This window comes from Ipomoea triloba, chromosome 7 (assembly GCF_003576645.1).
Source record: "Ipomoea triloba cultivar NCNSP0323 chromosome 7, ASM357664v1".
In the NCBI taxonomy this organism is placed as follows: Eukaryota; Viridiplantae; Streptophyta; class Magnoliopsida; order Solanales; family Convolvulaceae; genus Ipomoea; species Ipomoea triloba.
In genome coordinates, this window is record NC_044922.1 from 8,219,506 (window position 1) to 8,246,108 (window position 26,603).

Genomic DNA, 26,603 nt, shown 5'->3' on the forward strand with positions numbered 1-26,603 from the left:
TGTATCGTTTAAGTTTGACTAGAATGGGTGAAGGAAGAAAAAGAATTGCAGCTGCTTTGACTTTATTCTTAAAGATGTATACTACTATTAGTAGTTTTTTTTTTTTTTTTTTTTTTTTTTACTTCTGATGGCATCAATGACATCTTTTTATAGTTATAGACCAAAAATTAGACACTATTATATTGACTTTTATGCCAAACGAGATTATGTGAGACGAGTTGTGTATGATAATGATGAGGCATGTGTTTTACTACTTGGGATGAGTAGGGAAACATTTTTCAAACTTTGTGGAATGTTAGAAAGTTTAGGAGGACTGAAACCAACAAAGAAATGCTTATTGACGAATAAGTTGCATTTTTTTTTTTTTTGCATATTCTTGCTCATCGTGTTAAAAATCGAGTTATTCAACAAAATTTTAGAAGATCATGCGAGAGTAGTAGCCGGACTTTTCATAAAGTTTTAAATGCACTTATGCATATGCAAAGTCATTTGTTTTCAAAACTCGAACCCATCCCAACTAACTCCACAGACAACCGCTAGAAGTGGTTTAAAGTATATTAATCATTTTTACAATTTGTAATTAAATATTATATAGTCATGGGTGGTTTTTAATTAAGTTTTGTTTCTTTAAATTATAGAATTGCTTGGGTGCATTAGATGGGACCTTTATCAAGGTCCAGGTGCCAAATATTGATAAGCCTAGATATCGTACTCATAAGGGCGACATTGCAACAAATATGCAATTCGTATATGTTCTTTCTGGTTGGGAAGGTTCAGTATCTAATAGTCGAGTTCTTCGTGATGCAATTACTAGGACACATGCGTTGAAAGTGCCTCACAGTAAGATGTATATATTGTCTAGAATTAAGTTACGAAATTTCGTTGTAAGATATTTTCAAATGATAAATTCACTTATTTAGTGCTTTTTATATAGGTTGTTATTACCTAGTTGATGCAGGTTATACAAATTCTAAGGGCTTTTTAGCGCCTTTTAGGGGTCCAAGGTATTACCTGAATGAATGACATCAAGGTTATCAACCAACAAGTCCAGAAGAATATTTTAATATGATACATGCAACTGCCCGTACTGTGATTGAAATGTGTTTTGGATTACTAAAAATGAGATGGGCTATTCTTAGAAGTCCGTCATATTACCCTATAAGAAGTTAAGAACACATAATCGCATTATTATAGCATGTTGTTTACTTAATAACTTTATTAGAAAAGTTATGAGTATTGATCACTTGATCCATTGGAGAATGATTTTAGTGAGTTTGTAGGAGTAAACAAACATAGTCAAGACAATGTAATAAATACAGTTGAGCCCTCAAATGCTTGGACAAATTGGCGCATGGAATTAGCAACACAAATGTTCAATGAATGGCAAGCATCTAGGCAACCTTAGAGTTATGGTTGTTGTTTCATTGTGTTTGAACTATGTTTGAAGGTTGGGGATGTGGGTATTGAATTGTAAGGGATGAACCCTTTTTTTTTGAAAGAAAGAACTTAATGCATTAAATCATCAGACAAATAGTCAACAAGAAAAGGGGGCGGGATATCAACATATTCCCCGCAACCTGACATAGAAACGGCTTGCCGAGCAACAATGTGGGCAGCACGATTTGCGGATCGCTTAGCAAAGTGAAAAACTACATTATTTATCGTAAATGTAGTTTCTTTAATATCATTAACTAGAATGTCAAAAGAAGAATTAAAAGGAGGTGCCACTATAGCATGGTAGACAACTTGCGAATCCGTTTCAACATCCACGTCTCCCACACATATCTCGTACAGCCAACTCAGATCCTCCCAAATAGAGAAAGCTTCAACTTCCTGCACACTAAAACGACCTTGCATGTTTATTCCTTTTGTTGCAATAAACATTCCTTCATCATCCCTAAGAATTTAGCCCATTCCCATTGCTTTGTTTGCTTGATTAAAAGCTGCGTCCGTGTTCAATTTCAAACGCCCAAAATTCGGCTTCCTCTAGTGAAGTACAGAAGGAGGCGTGTCATCAACATTTCCTTTATCACTAACACTTCTCTAATTATTCCATAAAGATAGGGACATGAATGATTGCATCCATCTCAAAAGATAAACCCTTCCAAACATGATCATTCCTACTCATCTAGAGTCCTAACAGACTATCACAAAATTGCATAATAAATCATCAGTAAGGGATTTCATGCATGAGAAAAACCAATCAACCAAGTCCCCATCTACATGCATCACTACTGGGGGCCCAACTTAGACCAAACTGCCTCCACCTTGTTACAATTAACAAATAGATGATATGCAAACTCTGCAACTCAACCACACATATGACACATAATAGAGCAAGGAACACGTTTCACAGTCAAAGCATCACGAGTGGGAAGGAACGAACATACCAATTGCCAAAAAAAACCTCAACTCTAGGCGGAATCTGAAGCTTCCAAATATAAGCCTAGAGGCGTTCGCCGCGAGTTTCCCCCATCAACATTCTATAACAAGATTTTACCGTGCAATTTCCTTTTGAATCCCACGGACAAACCCAGGAATCCAAAGGTTGGTTCATGCTAATTGGAATACTCAATATCTTCTCTACATCACATGCATAAAAATATCCTTGACACAATCAACATCCCATCGTACCCCCTGTTCATTCAATAACGACGACACAGGAGCATTTGCGATTGATTCATGTAGGACAGTTTGTACATGAGGTTCATTATCATGCGGCAGCCATGGATCCGGACCAATCAGTGTATCCTTACCATCCCCAATGCGTTTTCTACATCCCTTTTAATCACTTTTTGAACCTCCATGAATCCTCTCCAAAATAAAAGAGGGATTACTACCGGTAGTTGCCTCAAAATAAATACTTCTAGGATAATACCATGCTTTATAAACACGCACCACCAGGGACTCCGGCTTAGTGATCAGCCACCAAAATTAATAGTCTTAATGGCAATTAGTTATAACATTAAAGATTGTAACGGAATCCGTTACAAAGTCTATATTGATTGCATACATTTTTGTTGTTTAGTTTTATATTATTATAATTAGTATTTTTTTATGCGCGAAAAAATAAATATCCAATATTATTACTCAATATCAAAGTTATAGTTATATTACTAGCAAAAGCTTAGTGGTGTAAGAGTAACTTTGTTTGATAGAAATGATATCACAATATTTATAGTGCAATGTACAACTCATTAAACATAGAAATATCGACATAAAAAATTTTAAAAACACATAACGTAGCTTTTCGAAAATGCTCTCTACTGATAACGGTAAAGTCCTTTCGTCTCAACGTTCCGATGAGGAACAAGATCTTCTGGAACGCAGTAAGAAGAAATCAAAGGTGTTGCCGGGTGATCCTGGTCCTTTAGGAATGGATCTTGTTGAAGGATCGGGTCGAGGAAGGTTCAGAGACGGTGTTGGCAGATTCGTCAATGGTGATGGATACTGCTAACGGATCGGTTGGGGATTTGGGTGTGGAGGGATCGGCGATGGTGGCGGCAGGCTCTTCCGCGGAGGAGCTGGTCACTGAATCAACGCACCTTTCTGTGCAAGAACCAACTGCCCTGGTCGAAAAAAGTCCTGAGTCTTCAACTGACATGGTTTCAGAGGAACCAGTCGCGGTTTCGGAAGCCTTGCCCCCGTCTGGAGAGCCTGTGGCTCAGCGCGACCATATCTCGATTCGGTGGTGAGGTCTGGATCCAACACTGCTCCTTTCCTAATTGCTACTGCGCATGAGGGGGATGTGCTGACCGCAGACGAGGATAATGACTCAATCTCTGAAGAGGATGATCCGACTTGCCCTACCATTCGTCTTTCGGAGGCGGAGAAGGAAAGGATCCGTGAGCCATGGAGGAAATCTCTAATCATCAAGGTTATGGGGAGGAAAGTGGGTTATGCATATCTCTTACGGCGTCTGAACTCAATGTGGAAACCTAAATGCCGGATGGAACTGATTGCCCTAGAAAATGACTATTTCCTTGTCAAATTTGGATCGAACGAGGATCTTGAGTATGCGATGTTTGAGGGCCCTTGGATGGTCCTCGACTATTATCTGATCGTTAAGGAATGGGTGCCAAACTTTGATCCCTACGTTGATACTACTCAAAAGGTTCTCGTTTGGGTCAGGTTCCCGAATCCCCCGGTGGAGTACTATAACCTTCTGACTATGCGTAAGATAGGCAATAAGCTTGGACGAACAGTTCGAGTGGACCATACCACGAGTTTAGTTTCAAGGGGAAAGTTTGCCAGGGTTTGTGTTGAGATTGACATCACAAAGCCTCTTATTTCCCAATTCACTCTCGAGGAGAAAGTATGGCAGGTTGCGTATGAAGGCATGCATTTAGTATGTTTCTCTTGTGGGCTCTATGGTAATAGACAGGAAGCTTGTCCGACATCCCCGAGGCCTGTTGTTGTTGCTGACACGATTCCTCAGACCGGGGAATCTGATCAAGCTACCGCCTCTCGCGTACCTGGTCAGAATAGTGGTGGACGTTCACACAGTATGCGCTCTTTGCCATCGGGCGCTCCCTATGGTCCGTGGATGATCGTGTCGAGGAAAGAGAGATAACAAGGGGGTAGACCAGTCGGTCAAGATCGAAATGGGGTGCGGCCACGACCCACAGGGGCGTCAACTTCGGCTACTATTGCGCATAATGGTTCCGGGTCTAGATTTGCGCTCTTGGAGTCTGAGGGTGAGGCGAATGGTCAGCACGCAGCGAATATTCCTGAGCAGCCCCCAAATGAGGAGAGTGCACCCAGTTTGGAAGGTCAAGCGGCTCATAATTTGGCCCCTACTTCGTCTACTCCAGGACGGAACTCTCGCCGAGCTAACGTTATTGCACATGAAAAGTAGATAGTTAATGAACTAGCTGCTCCTGCTTTAGTTGGTCGGGTGAATGACCCTTCATCGGGGCGGCGATCGAATGGTTCATGTTCTAGGAGAGCCGCGAAAGAGGATGAACATGTGCTCTTCCCGTCGATTAGTCAGAAGGATTGGCGGTGTTTCAATTCGCCTTTAACCCAGGAGGAGGTTCGTTGTGCTCTTTTCGATATGGCACCTTTCAAGGCACCGGGACCCGACGGTTTACATGCTGGTTTTTATCAGCATTTGTGGGACGTGGTAGGCGCTAATGTGTTCGAGCTTGTCAGGGCGGCTGTGGACTCAGGTAGTCTGCCTGAAGGTCTTAATGATACTCTTCTAGTCCTTATTCGCAAAGTTCGATCCCCAGAGTCAGTTAAGCAATTTAGCCCTATCAGTTTATGTAATGTAAGTTACAAGATTATTACCAAGACCATTACGAATCGTCTGAAACGTATTCTGCCAAGTCTGGTGGGTCCTTTTCAGAGCTCTTTCGTCCCTGGTCGTCAGATTTCCGATAATGTACTCATCTATCAGGAGGTGTTGCATACCATGCGTACTAAGCGTGGTGCTACTAGGCTTATGGCAATTAAGATAGACTTTGAGAAGGCTTATGATCGACTCTCGTGGAATTTTATCCACAGAACTCTTATGGACATTGGTTTTAGTTCTAACTGGATCACGACGATTATGAACTGCATTCGATCACCCCGGTTTTCTATCCTTTGGAATGGAGTTTGGTTATCTCCTTTCTGCCCAGAGAGGGGAATTCGCCAAGGAGATGCGATGTCTCCTGCCATTTTTGTTCTCTGTATGGAGAAGTTAAGTCAAATGATTACGCTTCAAGTTAATGCGGGGGTTTGGAAAGGGGTTCAATTAGCGCCTGACAACCCTGTTTTGTCTCATCTCTGTTTTGCTGACGACATGGTTTTGTTCGCCAAGGCATCTATTGAGCAAGTTGAGATTATACGAGAGTGTTTGTCTCGTTTTTGCGAGGCGTCGGGACAACGCATTAGCTTTGCGAAGTCCCAGGTTTTTTTCTCTAGGAATACGGATCTTGAGATTGCTAATGAGCTTGCTCATAGGCTCCAAATAACCAGGACTGATGACATAGGGAAATACCTTGGCGTACCTTCGATTCATGGGCGTGTTTTGTGCAAATCTTACTCCGATTTATTGGATAGAGTGAATGACCGGTTGGCGGGTTGGAGAGCTAGAACCCTATCAGCGGCCGGTAGAGTCACCCTGGCAAAGACTGTGCTGAATTCTATACCGGCATATACCATGCAGACCACAGTCTTGCCCAAAGGTATCTGCCATGCCATTGAGAAGAGTATGCGTCGTTTTATCTGGGGGGAACGATGGCCCTGAGCATCAGATAACTAAAATGCATCTAGTAAATTTGGATACAGTGACTAGCCCTAAGGATTCGGGAGGATTGGGACTGCGTAAGCTTCAGGAATTAAATTTGGCCTACATGGTTAAGTTGGGATGGCGTTTAGATCAAGAGAAGGACTCTCTTTGTGCACAAGCTTTGTCTTGTAAGTACAAGCATGGAAATTCGACCAAATTTTCCAACGCTTGGAGAGGAATTATGGCGGCTTCTCCTTTTCTTGACACGGGGAGGGTCCGGGCTGTTCGGAATGGTAGAAGTACGCGTTTTTGGTTGGATAAATGGATCATGCAATATCCTCTATGCCATCATCTGAATGTCTCTCTAAGCCTTCCTGAGCTCTATGCCAATGTTTCTGAATATTGGGAGGAAGGTAGAGGATGGCATTGGGAGGCTTTCAGCGACTATCTCCCGAATGCAGTGTTGCACAAGCTTGCCGGTGTTGTTCTCTCTTCGGATATACATGCGAACGATGGTTTTGGGTGGAGCCTTGAGTCAAGTGGGAATTTCTCATTAGCGTCAGCCTATACTGCCCTTCTTCCCCCATCACCGTTTGGGATTTCTTCTGCTTGGCTCCACGTTTGGGACATTAAAGTGTCCAACATGATTTGTTTTTTCCTTTGGCTTGTTAGACATGGACATATTATGACTAATGTGTAAAGAGCTAGGCGGAACTTAACGTCTAATACACTTTGTGGTATTTGTGCAGGTCACCAGGAGGATCTTGATCATTTGTTTCGCCATTGTAGCGACGCAAGGGCGATTTGGAGTGCTGCTCTGAGTCCCCGTGCGTTTTTTTCTCTCGACAGATTAGATTGGGATGCGTGGTTGTTGGCAAACCTAGCGGGAAACAAATCACTGGGTCTTGACGATCAGTGGCCGGGGAAGTTTGCGATCAGGTGCTGGTGGATTTGGAAGTGGCGCAACGATGCCATTTTCAACGATCATTTCGTTTCTATTAGTCAGAAGATCGAGTGGATAAAGAAGCAGGAGATGGAGATAGTTACTACTTTCGCAAAACAACGGATTATGGGACTGAATGGCAACCCGGTCGAGCCTGCCTTGATATCTTGGAAGAAGCCGTCGGCGGGTTGGGTAAAAGTTAATGTCGATGGCAGCCGATCTGCTACGAATGGTATTGCTGGGTGTGGCGGAGTTCTGAGGGATTTCGGGGGAAGCTGGCAGCGCGGTTTTCTTTATCATATTGGCGTTTGTTCCATTGATGAAGCGAAACTTTGGGGAGTGCTTCAAGAGCTGCGGCTGGCGTCCAGAATGGGTGTGAGTAGGCTGTTGGTGGAATGCAACTCCAAGTCGGTCGTTCGGCTACTTCGTTGTATTTCGTTTTCTCATGGGAATGTTGACAACCTAGTGCAGCGTTGTCTTACGGTGAGCCAGGACTTCGAGGACATTTGTTTCAGTCATGTCTATCGTGAGCAGAACAGATTGGCTGATGCTTTAGCAAAACAGTCCCTGCATCAGTTTGGTTGTCTTTCAGAGTTGATTGAGGTTCTTACTGACCTTGAGGATATTCTTTATGAGGATCAAGCTGGGGCTAGTTTTCATCGTTTAATTCCCCGTAATCGGGGAGGGGTCGTTTAATTGTTCTCCTCTATTCTTTGGGTTTAACCCCTCTTCTTTCATAAAAAAAAAAAGAAATACCGACATAAATTAGTGTACTAATTTGGATTCACTCTCAAGGGTTCGTTTGGAACTTCCAACTGTACTCCTTCTCTCTAGCTTCTCTCTTTCTTTTTTTTTTCCTCCGGCAGTTGCCGGCTTCTCCTTTATTTCCGGCAGTCGCCAACTTCGCTTGCTTAGCGGAGGTGGCGCTTGCCCTCTTCCCCTTCGACACCTACCATCATCCTCCTCTTCTCCCCCGTACCTCCGTCTTCCACCATCGCGACTCTTCCACCTCCCACTACCACCTCCCACCTCCGCCGTCCAACACAACCACCACCGCCTCCCACCTCTGCGCCGGTCACCAACGTCTCCCATCACCGCCTCACCCTCCCATCTTCGCAGCCACGCCTCACCCATCGCCGCAACTTTTCCGCACCTCCTCCGCCACCACCGTAGCATCTCCGCAGCCTCCCACCGCCGCAGCCAAGCCCTCGCCTCTGACCTCCGCCCCACCGCCGACAACGCAGCCTTCGCCTCCCACCGCCGCTTCACCTTCCTCCTTCCGTCTCTCTTTCTTTTAATAAAATAATATATAATATTTAGCTTGTTGGGTTTTGTGTTGGTAGCTTGGAATCCGTGATTATTGAGCCACCAACCTATTTTGACTTTATCCACCCTACTTTTCATCTTTTTATTCTTTTATCTTTCTAATCAATATTGCGTATTTTATCTCGTTTGTTGTGACGAGTTTTCCATCTCGTTTCTTTGACGAGTTCTATCTCCCGTTCTTTTGACGGGGTTCTAATGGTGCGTGATATGAGTATAATATGTAACATTTCCATTAAAGAAAATTAAATGGTGCAAGTAATGACGGCTTTCAATAGCGCCATTATGTGGTGCCATGTAACTGAAACCGTTACATGACCTATATTGATGGTTCTATAGGTATAAAAGGGATAGGTCCCCCACTGCTCAGGTTACAAACTACAATACATACACCATCTATTTTGAACGTGAGAGCAAGTGGGAGACACTCTACAGAAATACACAGACAATCAAAGGCATCAACAAAGGCAATCTTAAGGACACTATGGCTGGAGGTTAGTACTGTTATGTATATTATTCTAACATTTGGTATCATGAGCCTATTTATCTCTGCCTAGTTGTATGAATTGTTAAGTTTGCAATTTCATATTCTGGAAAATAGGATAATTTATTATTGAAATTGCAATGTGATGTTTGAATGCCTATAGAGTCTGTATGTATTCTATGCAGAAATTTTCTTCATACATATATATACATATTTCCGCATATACTTGTATATATATATACTGTAATTTTTGAAACATTATATACAAATTTCTTCCGCATAATATTTGTATACATATATATTCTTTATTTTCGATGTATATATATATATATATATATATAAAGAGGGCATAAGGAAATTTGGGGATTTTGGCCGGCAACCATTCGGATAGTCACCGGCGTACCCCATTTTCTAGCGATCTCAATCGCCGCCATAGGGCAGCACGGTCGCCGGTGCGCTCTCTTTTCCGGCCACCGCCATTGGGCGGCGGTAGATCAACGAAACAGTTTTTTTTTTTAAAAAAAACCTGGGCGAAGCCTTGTTTCCCGGCGGTGGCGTCGCCGGCTGGGCGAAGCCTTGTTTCCCGGCGGTGGCGTCGCCGGCTGGGCGAAGCAGTGTTTTCTGGCGGTGGCGTCGTTTCCCAGCGAGAAGCATTGAGGCCGCTGTCTCTCTCTGCTCGACGGCTGCAGTCCTTTGGTGCGACGAAGGAGGGATGGCGGCGGCGCTGGGTCTCGCGTCTGGGTGGCGAGCGGCGGCGAGCGATGATGCAATTTTCCGTCAATCTCTCTTTCTTTCTTCCGCTGCATGCGTTTATTTCTTCTGCTGCGTGCGCTTGTATGTCTTACTAGGTTTTGGTCAATTGGAGATAGATTAAGTGTTGGGCCGGGTCTGGTTATGGGCCTGACCCAATCCTTAAAAAAAATTGGTTTTGGGCCTGTTTGTTCTATTAATACTCTGTTTGTTTTGGGCCTTTTAATTTACTGTCCTGGTTTGTTATATGTATATATATATGTTTAATTAATTGGGGCAAATTATGTTGTGGACCTAGGTCCACCTTGCAAGGTGGACCTAGGTCCAAAACTACGTCGTTTTTGTCTCTTTTTTTTTTGTTTTTAGTAAACATATTGTTGAATATAGAGTTGTCCAAAAATGTGTGAATGTAGAGGTTTCAAAGTGTGAATGTACAGTATAGAAATCGTGAATGTAGATTTATGATTGTGTGAATGTAGAGTTGCCCAGAAATGTGTGAATGTGGAGATTTCAAATTGTGAATGTACAGTATAGAAATCGTGAATGTAGAGTTATACATGTGTGAATCTGTAATAGAGTTAAGAAGTTCTAGCAACTTGTAGCCCTGTAATGTGTGAATGTGGAGTTCTCAAGTTGTGAATGTGGAGTATAGGACCTGTGAATATAGAGTTTTGAATGTGTGAATGTGGAGTTTACAAATTGTGAATGTAGAGTATAGTGTATGTGAATGTAGACCCAGGTCCACGGCATAACAACCCATTAATTGGGCCTATTATTTGCATTATATAATTTTTATTCAACTTGCAATTTAATAAAGTTTTAAAAATTATATAGTCTTTAAAGGAATTTTCATTCAAACTTGCAAATTGAATTTAAATCATATTGTTTAATATGTTCATATTTATTGAATTGCTATATTGTTTTGTGAAATTTCTTGAATAATATGATATTTATGTTTTTGTAATATGCATATTATTTCCAATTAGCATAATATTTAATTTTTTAGATTATGCAATTTATATTATGCCTTAGAAAAGCATATTTAGGAATTAGTGAAATTCCTTAGTATATTGGACTTTAGCATATTACATAGTATATACAGTTTAGTACAATTACGGTAGTGCCTGAAGGTTAGTACATTAAGTTCAAAAGTTCACCTACCCTTAAAGCCTCTTTCCAAATCGTGAACATCAATAACACCTTCAGAACAATTATGCTATAATGTGAAATTGCATGACCCGGGGAATGTTTCTTGGGAATAAAACTTGAAAATGGCCAATGTGCTGCAAGTTCCCTTGAAATCCTACTCTGTCTAAGGAGTTGGTTTTTAATGGGCTTTAACCCAACCAACTTTCCTGGGAGTATACTTGGGAATTGCATATCATGTTAATTGTATAATTTGTTTTGCCTTTTTCAAAATTTATGCAGATGCGATAGTACAATTTTAGTTGATTAAGGAGTAGCCACAACATCTTTAATTTAATTAATATTGTACATCAAGTGTTTCGAAATCGCATAAAGTTTAGGCATAAATTGTGATTAATCATACTTAATATAATGAAATTTAGCCCATAGGCAATTTTGTTATATTTATATGATTGATCAGGTTAAAATACCAAACTATGACCATAATTTAGCCCATATGCAATTATGTGTCGGCATATAGTTTTTGGTAGTTTTTTAACATTGAGAATAGAAATTCAACATTGTACCCATCTCATTTCTATTCTAATTTTCCAAGGTCCATTATGCATAAAAATTTAGCCCACATGTAATTTTTATGGCATTCGGATCTAGGATATACATCATTTACATTGGTAATGTATGCAATTCAGTTCTATCTATGCCTCAAAATTCTAATCCAAACCTTTGCCTTTACAGCATCTCAATCCGCTACTCACACAGATTTGAACATCGAAGTTCCAGAACTTAGGGGCGACAACTATAAAATGTGGAAGGAAACTATTCTTCTTAATCTAGGGTGGAAAGACTTGGACTACGCTATTCACAATGAGCAACCACCTGTCCCCACTAAAGAAAGTACCCAAGATGAGGTTGCGCTATATGAGCGATGCGATAGATCCAATCGGCTCAGCACAATGTACATCAAGGCAAAAATATCTAATGGGATTCGGGGTTCTGTTAGTGAAAAGCATAAGGATGTCCGAGCATTGCTCAAGGCTATTGACGACCAGTTCGTCACTTCAGAAAAGGCTTTGGCAAGCACCCTCATCATGAGATTCTCCTCTCTTCGTCTCACTTCCGTCAAAGGTGTGCGTGAGCACATCATGAAATTGCGTGACATTGTAGCTCAACTTAAGACTCTTGGGGTAGATATGTCGGATGACTTTCTCGTTTATTATGCTTTGTACACTCTACCATCATCGTACAGACCTTTTAAAATCTCTTACAACACACATAAGGAAAAATGGTATATAAATGATTTAATGACCATGTGTGTCCAAGAAGAAGGTAGATTAGTGATGGAAATGGATGAAAGTGCCATACTGGCTACGGCACGTGAGAAGTCTAAATCTGGAAAATCTCGAGGTTCCACTTCTAAGGTTAAGGGGAAGGGAAACATTCCACCTAAAGCCGACATAAAGAAAGTGCATAAGTGTTTCTTCTGTAAAAAAAAAAGGGACACATGAAGAAAGATTGCATCAAGTACAAGAAGTGCACCGAGAAGAAAGATAATCTATCCTCATTCGTTTGTTATGAATTTAATATGTCTGAAGTTAATGCTAATACTTGGTGGATTGATTCTGGTTCAACAATCCACATTGCAAACTCTTTACAGGGAATGCAAAATCTGAGGAAGCCGGAGGGAAATGAACGGACCATCTTATCATGAAACAAGATGGGGTCGCAAGTGGAAGCTACTGGAACATGCAAGCTGGTTTTAAGTAGTGGTTTTGTTTTGATTTTGAATAAGACATTTTATGTACCAAGTTTCTCCCGAAACTTGGTTTCAGTATCAAGACTTGTACCAATGGGGTTTTCCTTTAATTTTCAAGATAAGCGTTTTGATGTTTTTAATAAATCAACTTGTGTTGGATACTGTACATTGTTTGATGGTCTTTATCGTTTGCATTTACAAAACAATACCACTTATAGTTCATTGCATGTTCATTCCGGTTCCAAAAGATCAAGTATTAGTGAGAACTCCTCTATGCAGTGTTGCAAAAATCCCGCATAGGCGCCGATTAATCCCCGCCTAGGCGCTAGGCGCTGGTCGACCGCCTAGCGTATCACATTAAAAGGTGGTCTAGGCGGCTGGCCGGCTAGGCTGGCCGGCTAGGCGACCGCCTAGGCCGCCAAAGCACCGCCTAGGCCGCTTAGGCGCTGACCGCCTAGGCGTCGAATAGACCGACTAGGCCTTCTAGTCGGTCGATTAACTATTGTTCTTTTTTTAATGGGTTATTTCACCCAAAACAACATCGTTTTGAGCGAAATAATCCTAAATTATACAAACTTTAAATATTTTTTAGGTTAATATTTAATATTTTAATATTAACTATTAAAGTATTATATAATTTATAATTATTAGTCTTTAAAAAATTAAAAATACTTAAACAAATTTTTAAAAAAATATAAAATAAAATAAAATAATACACGGACGCCTAGGCGCCGATTAATCCCCGGCTAGGCGTCCTAGGCGCTAGGCGCTCCCCAAGCGCCTAGGGAGCGCCTAGCAATTTTTTCAACCATGCCTCTATATTATGACATCGGAGATTAGGTCATATCTCCCTTGAACGTATAAAGAGATTAGTAAATGACGGGGTACTTAGTACTCTTGATTATACTGATTTCGAGACTTGTATAGACTGCATTAAAGGAAAGCAGACTAACAAGTCTAAGAAAGGTGCCAAAGGAGTTCAAGCATATTGAAATCATACACACTGACATTTGCTGTCCAGATATGGATATGCCAGGTCAGAAGTATTTTATCACCTTTATTGATGATTACTCGAGATTTACTTATGTGTATTTGATTCATAATAAAAATGAAGCATTGGATGCCTTCAAGTCTTTTAAGGCTGAAGTTGAGAACCAATGTGGGAAACAAATACAGATAGTAAGATGCGACAGAGGTGGTGAATACTATGGTAGGTACACTGAAAGTGGACAAGCACCTGGTCCATTTGCTAAGTTTCTTCAAGAACATGGGATTGTTGCCCAATATACCATGCCTAGTTCTCCGGACCAAAATGGTGTTGCTGAAAGAAGAAACCGAACGCTTATTGACATGGTGCGGAGTATGTTTAGCAACTCCAAACTTCCTAAGTTTTTGTGGGCCGACGCGCTTAAGGTGGCAACGTATATATTAAACCGTGTTCCAACCAAGACCGTCCCAAAGACACCATTTGAGTTATTTAAAGGTTGGAAATCGAGTTTGCAACATATGCGTGTTTGGGGATGCCCGTCTGAGGTAAGGATATATAACCCACAAGAAAAGAAGTTGGACCCAAGGATTATTAGTGGTTTCTTTATTGGATACGCACAGTCCTCCAAAGGGTATAGATTTTATTGTCCATCTCATTCGACTAGGATCGTGGAATCAAGAAATGCTAAGTTTCTTGAAAATGACATGATTAGTGGGAGGGATAGATTCAATGATTTGATTTCTAATCATGATCATATTGAATCATGTCCTTCTACGTCATCATATAGGTTGATAATAGATTCAAGCACTCCTCAATATCAAACGGGTATTGAACAACCTATTGAAGAAATTCCACGAGGTGCTGATATTATCTCAACCGATAAACCAATTCAGGAAATTCCTGAAGCGGTAGTTGAACCACTAACTTCTCAAGGAGATGGTAGTTCAACTTTGAGGCGATCTGTTCGAGATAGAAGATCAACAATTCCTAGTGATTACCATGGTTGAAAAAATCGCTAGGCGCTCGGGGAGCGCCTAGCGCCTAGGACGCCTAGCCGGGGATTAATCGGCGCCTAGGCGTCCGTGTATTTTTTTTATTTTATTTTTTATTTTTTAAAATTTGTTGAAGTATTTTTAATTTTTTAAAGACTAATAATTATAAATTATATAATACTTTAATAGTTAATACTAAAATATTAAATATTAACCTAAAAAATATCTAATGTTTGTACAATTTAGGATTATTTCGCTCAAAACGATGTTGTTTTTAGTGAAATAACCAATTAAAAAAAAGAACAATAGTTAATCGACCAACTAGAAGGCCTAGTCGGTCTGGTCGACGCCTAGGCGATGCTTTGGCGGCCTAGGCGGAGCTTAGGCGGCCTAGGCGGTCGCCTAGCCGGCCAGCCGCCTAGACCACCATTTAATGTGATACGCTAGGCGGTCGACCAACGCCTAGCGCCTAGGCGAGGATTAATCGGCGCCTAGGCGGGATTTTTGCAACACTGGTGATTACATAGTGTATCTGCAAGAGTCTGATGTTGGAGCTGAAAATGATCCAGAAACGTTTTCACAAGTCATAAATTGTAAAGAGTCTGATTTATGGTTTGAAGCCATGAAGGAAGAAATGAATTCTATGCGGAGCAATGGGGTTTGGGACCTTGTTGAGTTGCCTAATGGGGCCAAGGCCATTGGCTGTAAATAGGTCTATAAGACTAAAAAGGACTCATTAGGCAACATCGAGCGATACAAGGCTAGGCTCGTTGCTAAAGGATTCAACCAAAAAGAAGGAATCGATTACACGGAGACATTTTCTCCTGTATCAAAGAAAGATTCACTTCGCATAATCTTGGCTTTGGTTGCACATTTCAATCTTGAATTGCAACAAATGGATGTGAAAACGGCATTCCTANCCTAGGGAGCGCCTAGCAATTTTTTCAACCATGCCTCTATATTATGACATCGGAGATTAGGTCATATCTCCCTTGAACGTATAAAGAGATTAGTAAATGACGGGGTACTTAGTACTCTTGATTATACTGATTTCGAGACTTGTATAGACTGCATTAAAGGAAAGCAGACTAACAAGTCTAAGAAAGGTGCCAAAGGAGTTCAAGCATATTGAAATCATACACACTGACATTTGCTGTCCAGATATGGATATGCCAGGTCAGAAGTATTTTATCACCTTTATTGATGATTACTCGAGATTTACTTATGTGTATTTGATTCATAATAAAAATGAAGCATTGGATGCCTTCAAGTCTTTTAAGGCTGAAGTTGAGAACCAATGTGGGAAACAAATACAGATAGTAAGATGCGACAGAGGTGGTGAATACTATGGTAGGTACACTGAAAGTGGACAAGCACCTGGTCCATTTGCTAAGTTTCTTCAAGAACATGGGATTGTTGCCCAATATACCATGCCTAGTTCTCCGGACCAAAATGGTGTTGCTGAAAGAAGAAACCGAACGCTTATTGACATGGTGCGGAGTATGTTTAGCAACTCCAAACTTCCTAAGTTTTTGTGGGCCGACGCGCTTAAGGTGGCAACGTATATATTAAACCGTGTTCCAACCAAGACCGTCCCAAAGACACCATTTGAGTTATTTAAAGGTTGGAAATCGAGTTTGCAACATATGCGTGTTTGGGGATGCCCGTCTGAGGTAAGGATATATAACCCACAAGAAAAGAAGTTGGACCCAAGGATTATTAGTGGTTTCTTTATTGGATACGCACAGTCCTCCAAAGGGTATAGATTTTATTGTCCATCTCATTCGACTAGGATCGTGGAATCAAGAAATGCTAAGTTTCTTGAAAATGACATGATTAGTGGGAGGGATAGATTCAATGATTTGATTTCTAATCATGATCATATTGAATCATGTCCTTCTACGTCATCATATAGGTTGATAATAGATTCAAGCACTCCTCAATATCAAACGGGTATTGAACAACCTATTGAAGAAATTCCACGAGGTGCTGATATTATCTCAACCGATAAACCAATTCAGGAAATTCCTGAAGCGGTAGTTGAACCACTAACTTCTCAAGGAGATGGTAGTTCAACTTTGAGGCGATCTGTTCGAGATAGAAGATCAACAATTCCTAGTGATTACCATGGTTGAAAAAATCGCTAGGCGCTCGGGGAGCGCCTAGCGCCTAGGACGCCTAGCCGGGGATTAATCGGCGCCTAGGCGTCCGTGTATTTTTTTTATTTTATTTTTTATTTTTTAAAATTTGTTGAAGTATTTTTAATTTTTTAAAGACTAATAATTATAAATTATATAATACTTTAATAGTTAATACTAAAATATTAAATATTAACCTAAAAAATATCTAATGTTTGTACAATTTAGGATTATTTCGCTCAAAACGATGTTGTTTTTAGTGAAATAACCAATTAAAAAAAAGAACAATAGTTAATCGACCAACTAGAAGGCCTAGTCGGTCTGGTCGACGCCTAGGCGATGCTTTGGCGGCCTAGGCGGAGCTTAGGCGGCCTAGGCGGTCGCCTAGCCGGCCAGCCGCCTAGACCACCATTTAATGTGATACGCTAGGCGGTCGACCAACGCCTAGCGCCTAGGCGAGGATTAATCGGCGCCTAGGCGGGATTTTTGCAACACTGGTGATTACATAGTGTATCTGCAAGAGTCTGATGTTGGAGCTGAAAATGATCCAGAAACGTTTTCACAAGTCATAAATTGTAAAGAGTCTGATTTATGGTTTGAAGCCATGAAGGAAGAAATGAATTCTATGCGGAGCAATGGGGTTTGGGACCTTGTTGAGTTGCCTAATGGGGCCAAGGCCATTGGCTGTAAATAGGTCTATAAGACTAAAAAGGACTCATTAGGCAACATCGAGCGATACAAGGCTAGGCTCGTTGCTAAAGGATTCAACCAAAAAGAAGGAATCGATTACACGGAGACATTTTCTCCTGTATCAAAGAAAGATTCACTTCGCATAATCTTGGCTTTGGTTGCACATTTCAATCTTGAATTGCAACAAATGGATGTGAAAACGGCATTCCTAAATGGTGATCTAGAAGATGTGGTTTATATGAAATAACCTGAAGGATTCTCTTCTAGTGAAGGCAATCATTTGGTTTGCAAGCTCAAAAAGTCCATTTATGATTTAAAACAAGCATCCCGCCAATGGTATATTAAGTTTGACGGAGTCATTTTATCATATGGTTTTGTTGAAAGTATCTTAGACCATTGCATATACCAAAAGACAAGTGGGAGTAAAATTTGTTTCTTGTTTTATATGTGGATGATATTTTGCTTGCATCAAATGATAAGAGAATGCTGCACGAGGTTAAACAATTCCTTTCTAAGAACTTTGATATGAAAGATATGGGTGAGGCATCTTATGTCATTGGCATAAAGATCCATAGGGATAGATCCCGAGGCATTTTGGGACTATCGCAGGAAACCTATATCAATAAAGTCTTAGAAAGATTTCGGATGAAGGATTGTTCACCGAGTCCAGCTCCTATCATGAGAGGTGATAAATTCAATTTGGACCAGTGTCCAAAGAATGATTTTGAAAGAGAATCCATGAAGAATATTCCTTATGCTTCGGTTGTCGGTTGTCTCGGGTATGTTCAAGTCTGTACTAGGCTGGACATCGCCTTTGCTGTTGGAATGCTGGGACGATATCAAAGTGATTCGGGTTTAGACCACTAGAGAGCTGCAAAGAAGGTNTTGAGTTATTTAAAGGTTGGAAATCGAGTTTGCAACATATGCGTGTTTGGGGATGCCCGTCTGAGGTAAGGATATATAACCCACAAGAAAAGAAGTTGGACCCAAGGATTATTAGTGGTTTCTTTATTGGATACGCACAGTCCTCCAAAGGGTATAGATTTTATTGTCCATCTCATTCGACTAGGATCGTGGAATCAAGAAATGCTAAGTTTCTTGAAAATGACATGATTAGTGGGAGGGATAGATTCAATGATTTGATTTCTAATCATGATCATATTGAATCATGTCCTTCTACGTCATCATATAGGTTGATAATAGATTCAAGCACTCCTCAATATCAAACGGGTATTGAACAACCTATTGAAGAAATTCCACGAGGTGCTGATATTATCTCAACCGATAAACCAATTCAGGAAATTCCTGAAGCGGTAGTTGAACCACTAACTTCTCAAGGAGATGGTAGTTCAACTTTGAGGCGATCTGTTCGAGATAGAAGATCAACAATTCCTAGTGATTACCATGGTTGAAAAAATCGCTAGGCGCTCGGGGAGCGCCTAGCGCCTAGGACGCCTAGCCGGGGATTAATCGGCGCCTAGGCGTCCGTGTATTTTTTTTATTTTATTTTTTATTTTTTAAAATTTGTTGAAGTATTTTTAATTTTTTAAAGACTAATAATTATAAATTATATAATACTTTAATAGTTAATACTAAAATATTAAATATTAACCTAAAAAATATCTAATGTTTGTACAATTTAGGATTATTTCGCTCAAAACGATGTTGTTTTTAGTGAAATAACCAATTAAAAAAAAGAACAATAGTTAATCGACCAACTAGAAGGCCTAGTCGGTCTGGTCGACGCCTAGGCGATGCTTTGGCGGCCTAGGCGGAGCTTAGGCGGCCTAGGCGGTCGCCTAGCCGGCCAGCCGCCTAGACCACCATTTAATGTGATACGCTAGGCGGTCGACCAACGCCTAGCGCCTAGGCGAGGATTAATCGGCGCCTAGGCGGGATTTTTGCAACACTGGTGATTACATAGTGTATCTGCAAGAGTCTGATGTTGGAGCTGAAAATGATCCAGAAACGTTTTCACAAGTCATAAATTGTAAAGAGTCTGATTTATGGTTTGAAGCCATGAAGGAAGAAATGAATTCTATGCGGAGCAATGGGGTTTGGGACCTTGTTGAGTTGCCTAATGGGGCCAAGGCCATTGGCTGTAAATAGGTCTATAAGACTAAAAAGGACTCATTAGGCAACATCGAGCGATACAAGGCTAGGCTCGTTGCTAAAGGATTCAACCAAAAAGAAGGAATCGATTACACGGAGACATTTTCTCCTGTATCAAAGAAAGATTCACTTCGCATAATCTTGGCTTTGGTTGCACATTTCAATCTTGAATTGCAACAAATGGATGTGAAAACGGCATTCCTAAATGGTGATCTAGAAGATGTGGTTTATATGAAATAACCTGAAGGATTCTCTTCTAGTGAAGGCAATCATTTGGTTTGCAAGCTCAAAAAGTCCATTTATGATTTAAAACAAGCATCCCGCCAATGGTATATTAAGTTTGACGGAGTCATTTTATCATATGGTTTTGTTGAAAGTATCTTAGACCATTGCATATACCAAAAGACAAGTGGGAGTAAAATTTGTTTCTTGTTTTATATGTGGATGATATTTTGCTTGCATCAAATGATAAGAGAATGCTGCACGAGGTTAAACAATTCCTTTCTAAGAACTTTGATATGAAAGATATGGGTGAGGCATCTTATGTCATTGGCATAAAGATCCATAGGGATAGATCCCGAGGCATTTTGGGACTATCGCAGGAAACCTATATCAATAAAGTCTTAGAAAGATTTCGGATGAAGGATTGTTCACCGAGTCCAGCTCCTATCATGAGAGGTGATAAATTCAATTTGGACCAGTGTCCAAAGAATGATTTTGAAAGAGAATCCATGAAGAATATTCCTTATGCTTCGGTTGTCGGTTGTCTCGGGTATGTTCAAGTCTGTACTAGGCTGGACATCGCCTTTGCTGTTGGAATGCTGGGACGATATCAAAGTGATTCGGGTTTAGACCACTAGAGAGCTGCAAAGAAGGTTTTGAGGTATCTCAAAGGTACCAAGGATTATAAGCTTGTGTTTAGGAAGGTGAACACTTTGGACATTGTTGGGTACTCTGACGCGGACTTTGCCAGTTGCGTTGATTCTCGGAAATAAACTTTGGGAAACATTTTTCTTATGGTCGGTGGAGCTATTTCATGGAGAAGTGTTAAACAAACTCTTGTCACCACTTCAACCATGGAAACCGAGTTCGTTTCTTATTTTGATGCTACATCTCAAGGTGTATGGCTTAAGAATTTCATTTCAGGGTTTAGAATTATGGATTCTATATCTAAGCCGTTAAAGGTTTATTGTGACAACTCAACTGCGGTCTTCCTGGCTAAGAACAATAAGAGTGGGAGTCGAAGCAAGCATATCGACACCAAGTACTTAGCCATAAGGGAGCGTATTAAAGATAAGAAAGTGGTCATTGAGCACATAAGCACTGAGTTGATGATTGCTGATCCCTTGACTAAAGGCATGCCACCATTCAAGTTTAGGGATTTTGTTGAGAAAATGGGACTTGCGCCCACTTTGTAAAATTTGTATACATACAGTTATTGTTATATGAAATTCTTAAAGCATTCAGATATTTTCTCGTTATTGTATTTGTAACACCCCCAATTTCTAATACAGGATTAAATATAAATACACAATATTTCTCGCTAACCATTATGAAAATAAATGAGGAAGTGAAATCAAAACTTAAACTATGGGGTGTCACGCCACGCTTGGGCTATCAACCAAGCCCAAACGCACAGGCTAACAAGGTTCTATTCAACAACAAATCCACAACATTAAACAACCATATAAACTAGTCCATAATCTTTACAACTCAACTTCTTAATTCTAATATACATGTTATATACACTTCTATAATTCAATTTCTAAAACCAGAAGGTCTATACCAAATTCAATTACAACGCATGCGAACTAAACGTCGCGCTCTCAAAACAAGCCACCTATTCCAGAGTCCTGAAAACAATAAGGGTTGGAGAAAACAGAAACAAATAGAATTAGCATAAAATGCTAAGTAAGCTCTACTCCGCCCTGTAAAATAATACATTAATAGCTTGAAAAATAGATATTATTTGCACTTAAACACCTCATCAATGTACTGCAAATCCAAGCTAAATCATCAATAATTATATAATCCTTACCAACAACCTCCTCTGTTTTCTGCCCAGTTTCTCCGAGCCAACACCACCACCGCCACACTTACTGCCACACCGCCGGTCACCACACCACTCACAACCACCGCCGTCCAGCTACCGCGCTGGAGGAGGGAAGACGCCGTCGTTGACAGCCACTGTCCATCGGAGAGAGCACCACCTACTGCTCTGATCTGCTGCTGTTCGCTGGAGGTCTTCACCCGAGCTGCCTACCACCATCGACCGCCGGTTCCCCTGCTGGTTCGAATGAGAGCGAAAGGGAGACAGAAGGTCGCCGGTTGCTACCTTGCTATGGTCTGAAGGTCCTCGCCGAGGAGGCATACGAGAGATGGTGACGGGTTGAGAAACGAGAGAGAGAGTGTAACACCCAAAGGCTTTCCAACCAGAATCGAAGGAAAGAAAAAGCCGACAACAGGATCCGACCCCGGGCCAACCCGATCCGACCCTGAGCCAACCGGATCTGACCCCAGGACGACGCCGCTTTATTGATTAGCTGTAGTTTGTTACTGATTTTGTTTAGCTGTTATTAGAATATTCCTAGTATAAATAGGCAGTGGATTGGAGTGAAGGATATGCTTGGTTTTACACTGGATTAATATCAATTCTCCCTACTTCTTCTTCCCTCAAACTTTCTCTGCAATTCTCCTTTCTCTTCTATTTCTCTCTCTTTTTTTCGGTTCACTTTCAGGATCATTACAGAGAGATACGGGAGTTTAGGGTTGCTGATTTGGAATCCTTTTTGGGCAATGAATAATTATAAGGTAGCTAATGAACTTATACATATATACCTAGGGTTAAATTTTGTCTTGGGCTTGAATAAATTGGGCTCAAGAAAAGCACATTAGGGTTAGAAAATTAAACCATTTGGTCTAAGGTTTAGTTTGGGTTAAAACTTAGGTTCAAAACAATGATATAAAGGTCACAGGTTCGTCTTAGATATACTTTTGGGTCAATATTTTGATAAATAAATTTATCCTTTAAATAGGGCTTTTAAAACCATAATTAAAAAATATTTTGTACCAAACTATTTAAAATAAGGAGTACAGTTTCAAATATTTAATTATACTCTTGTATGACGAAAATTTCTTGTAGGAATTAAATTACCTATATAGTTTTATTTTAAAAGCTTAATAAAATAGGAGTTTAAAGTAAATGATTTTAGATAATAAAATTATAAATTATAAAATAATTTATTTGAACTTGGAAGAAATAATAATTTGTTTTTTTTTTCTTTGAAAATATTTAGGATTGAAAAATAAATTTTATTGAAATAAGAATTGTTTAAAATATCAAGGTGTTACAGTATTGTGCACACATTTTGTTGAGAAAATATACTTGGACCTGGAATAAACATAAGGTTTATCCATTAAGTTTTGTTTACCACAAAAATGCTTAGAGAACAAGTTACATTGTGATTATAGCAGATGCTACTCACATTAAGAGGACGTATCTCTATATTTCATGTTTCTTTGTTTTCTTTGAGTTTGTACTTGCACCAAGTGGGAGAATGTAACATTTCCATTAAAGAAAATTAAATGGTGCAAGTAATGATGGCTTTCAATAGCCATTATGTGGTGCCATGTAACGGAAACCGTTACATGACCTATATTGATGGTTCTATAGGTATAAAAGGGATAGGTCCCCCACTGCTCAGGTTACAGACTACAATGCATACACCATCTATTTTGAACCTGATCTGAGAGCAAGTGGGAGACACTCTGCAGAAATACACAGACAATCAAAGGCATCAACAAAGGCAATCTTAAGGACTCTATGGCTGGAGGTTAGTACTGTTATGTATATTATTCTGACATAATAGTCTTGGTGTACACGTTATTCCTCCCGAGCAGTGATGATATGCTTTCCAGCCCGTTCGACAGGCAACCCCTTGATAATTTTCAGGCGGGGATTTTGTCAATGAATGAATTGAAGACCCAGGTGGTGTGCAAGACTTTTCAACGAAGTTTGCCTATATTTAGCCAGATTATTGAAGACTCAAAAGAAGCATTAAGTCCCTACAAGGATCTTAACTTCAAATTTGTAAAAGTCTGCGATTCAAATTTCTATAGCTTGGCTAAGAAAGTTGTGTCTTTGTCAAATTGTAATTTTCTTGGGCTTTGTTGTAATCGTTCCATTCTATGTTTAATGAATTAATGTTGTTGTTGTTGTTAAAAAAAAAAAGATATTGTTTCATTATAACAATATGCATTGGATCTACGTAATCGTAAAATTTTAAGTTTTATGACTTTCCAAATCAAGTAAATAGTTAAAATACATTAGATTTTTAGTGGCCAAGGACCTTGTGATCTAAGTGACACCAAGTTACTCCAATAGTATTAAAAAAACATTAGATTTTCAGTGCACTGTTATTTTAGTTTTACTACCACTGCACTTGGGTTGGTGGGTTTTCTATACTTTTTTAATCTTTTCACCATTAGGGTTTGATTTTGTGACCACTCATTTTAAAATACTAACAAATGTGTTATCACACTACATAATAGTTAGCAGATAATGGATTTTTTCTTTCTTTCTTCTCTACTTCTTATTTTATTGATATTTTTATAACATAAATGTATTCATTTGTAATTTCAAGAGTAAAATCCATTTTTGGTCCTATACTTATTGGGTGTTGGACACATTTAGTCCGTTTTTATTAATTTGACCACATTTTGCCCAGACTTAAAAAAAAGTTGGACAATGTTAGTCCACCGTTAAAATTGGTGTTATCTCTCCGTTCAATTGAAGGGCATTTTTGTCATTATAACACCCAAAACAGCAGTCGCCTCCGTCTCTCTTCTCTCTCGCCTGGGGCGTGACCAGCAGCCATCGGCATCATCTTCTTTCCCTCTCCCTTGGTCGACGGTGAAGATGGAGGTGATCGGCGGTGGTGGCTTCCCCTCTCTTCCTCCCTCTTTCTTGTTGACGGCAGTAGCTGACCGGCGAAGCCACCACCAACAGCAGGTGTTGGAGACGACAATAGCAGCAACTCTGCCTTCCCAACTTCAACGACGATCGGCGACTTGACCAGTTCCGGTGACCCTGGTTCACCCGGCAACAACAGCAAGGAGATCTGGGAACCTCTAGTTCTCTTCGGCCATAGTAGCGGCGAAACCTTCGGCTTCCTTTTTTGTTTCGACGGCGAAGCTTGACCATCAGTTGGATCTCTGGTTCTTCTCGGCGGGCTTGACCGTAGCTTCCACCGGCGATTGCGGCATTGTTTACAGTAGTACTTCCTGTATCCACCAGCAACATGCGGAGGAGTTCCGATCCAAAGCCGATCAATTCCATAAGCTAATTTTAATTGAATTTCACTGCAAATTCCTTATCCGATCAATTTAAATGTGTCCAAGTTGGCAAAATTATTGAATTTCACTGCAAATTACTGCAATTTCACTGCAAAATTGCTGCAATTTCACTGGAGATGAACATAAGTAATCACTGCAAATTCCTTACCCGTTCAAAAAAAAGACTGTCGTTGAGACCCATGCGAGCATTGGGAAGGTTGTTCTGGAGGTTCCGACGGGAGTGGGTCTTCGCATCGGAAGCTAGAGGAGCCGAGCCCTTGGGTAAAACGAGAGGGAGAACCATGGTGATTGGGGTCGTCGCGATTTGCTGGTTGCCGTTGAGATTACCTCCGCCATTCTGCCTCCCTCCGCTTCTGCCGCCGCTTAATCTCTTGTAAGAGCAAGAATAATTACTGCAACTCTTCTCTACTTCTTGTCCATGCTTAGTGCTATGAGACCCATTATTTCAGCTTTGCAGCTTTGGATTATACAAGTTAATTGGGTAATTAATTAAACTTGGGTATTTATTAGGATTGGATTTAATGAAACGGAAATAAAAAATGGAATGCAATGTGAACTGAAGGTGAAAAAAGGGACGTGGACAAAAAAGACCATTGAAAGGACAAAAATGCCCTTCAATTTGACGGAGACTTAATGCCAATTTAGACGGTGGACTAAAATTGTCCAACATTTATTAAGTCTGGGTAAAATGTGGCAAAATTATTTATGATGGACTAAATGTGTCCAATGCATAATAAGTGTAGGACCAAAAAAGGAATTCACTCTAATTTCAAATATCTATTCAATTTCAATTGAGTAGTTGTGCATAAGATAAACTATATAGGAGTTCATTAAGTGTTTTTGTCCAATTTGTTGTAACAAAACTACAAAATAGTGAAACACTAACAATAAATATATTAAAATCATGTCCAACTCCAACCTCCAAGTTTTAAAGTCCAAAATAGTGAAACACACTACAATATTATATTGTTCAAAGTTCATATAAATTCACTATACACATAAGTACATACGGAGTAACACTTTATTGCCTAGTTACCTACACTTCAGAAAATTCAGCTGGAACGTGAACATCTTCATCATCACCCTCATTACCTATGTAAAAATTTAGAAAAATTTATGACAATTAAGTCATTAAAAATGTAGAATAAAATATTATATGATTTAGTGATTTACGTTTACCATCTGACGCAAAATCGCTTAACCAAAAAAGATTGAATCCCCAACCTCGACTTGATAATGCATGTTTAGGATGATATAATTAAATTACAAGCGCAGCAGATAAGCCAAAATGCCGATGCGCACAAGGTATCTGTTTACTTTAGGCATAATTCCACACTGTCACTGCCGAGCTTTTAACCATCTCTTGTCTCAAATACTGTTTATCGAACTAGTGAACTAAGCTCGTGTAGGTAGGATTTCATTACTCTGTTTATGCACAATGTATCAACTTTGCATGAACTTATGGTCATTAGCAACTGAATTACATGCACCAAAACAAAAACAAGAACAAATCATTTTTTTTTTGAAAACACAAGAACAAATCATTAGAACTATTCAATTCGTATAATTTATATTTTTTTTTGAGTACTATTGACTCTGTTACAACTTACAATGTAGTATCTGTTCATAGCTACTTTCTCAACCTACTGAAGCACAAAGAGTCAACAGTTGCCTCCATGAGGCTCGAACCCACTCCCATCATCCATGTGCCA

General features: G+C 40.0%; 1 protein-coding gene across 1 annotated transcript; it reads right to left on the minus strand.

The window, feature by feature from the left end:
* Positions 1–24,286: 24,286 nt before the first annotated feature.
* Positions 24,287–25,344, minus strand: LOC116026264. The gene is made up of 2 exons (XM_031267746.1): positions 25,040–25,344; positions 24,287–24,897 (listed from the first exon to the last, which is right to left on the minus strand). The coding sequence occupies exons 1-2, from the start codon at positions 25,123–25,125 to the stop codon at positions 24,345–24,347; spliced, it is 639 nt and encodes a 212-aa protein (XP_031123606.1). The 5' UTR covers positions 25,126–25,344; the 3' UTR covers positions 24,287–24,344.
* Between the last annotated feature and the right edge of the window lie 1,259 nt (positions 25,345–26,603).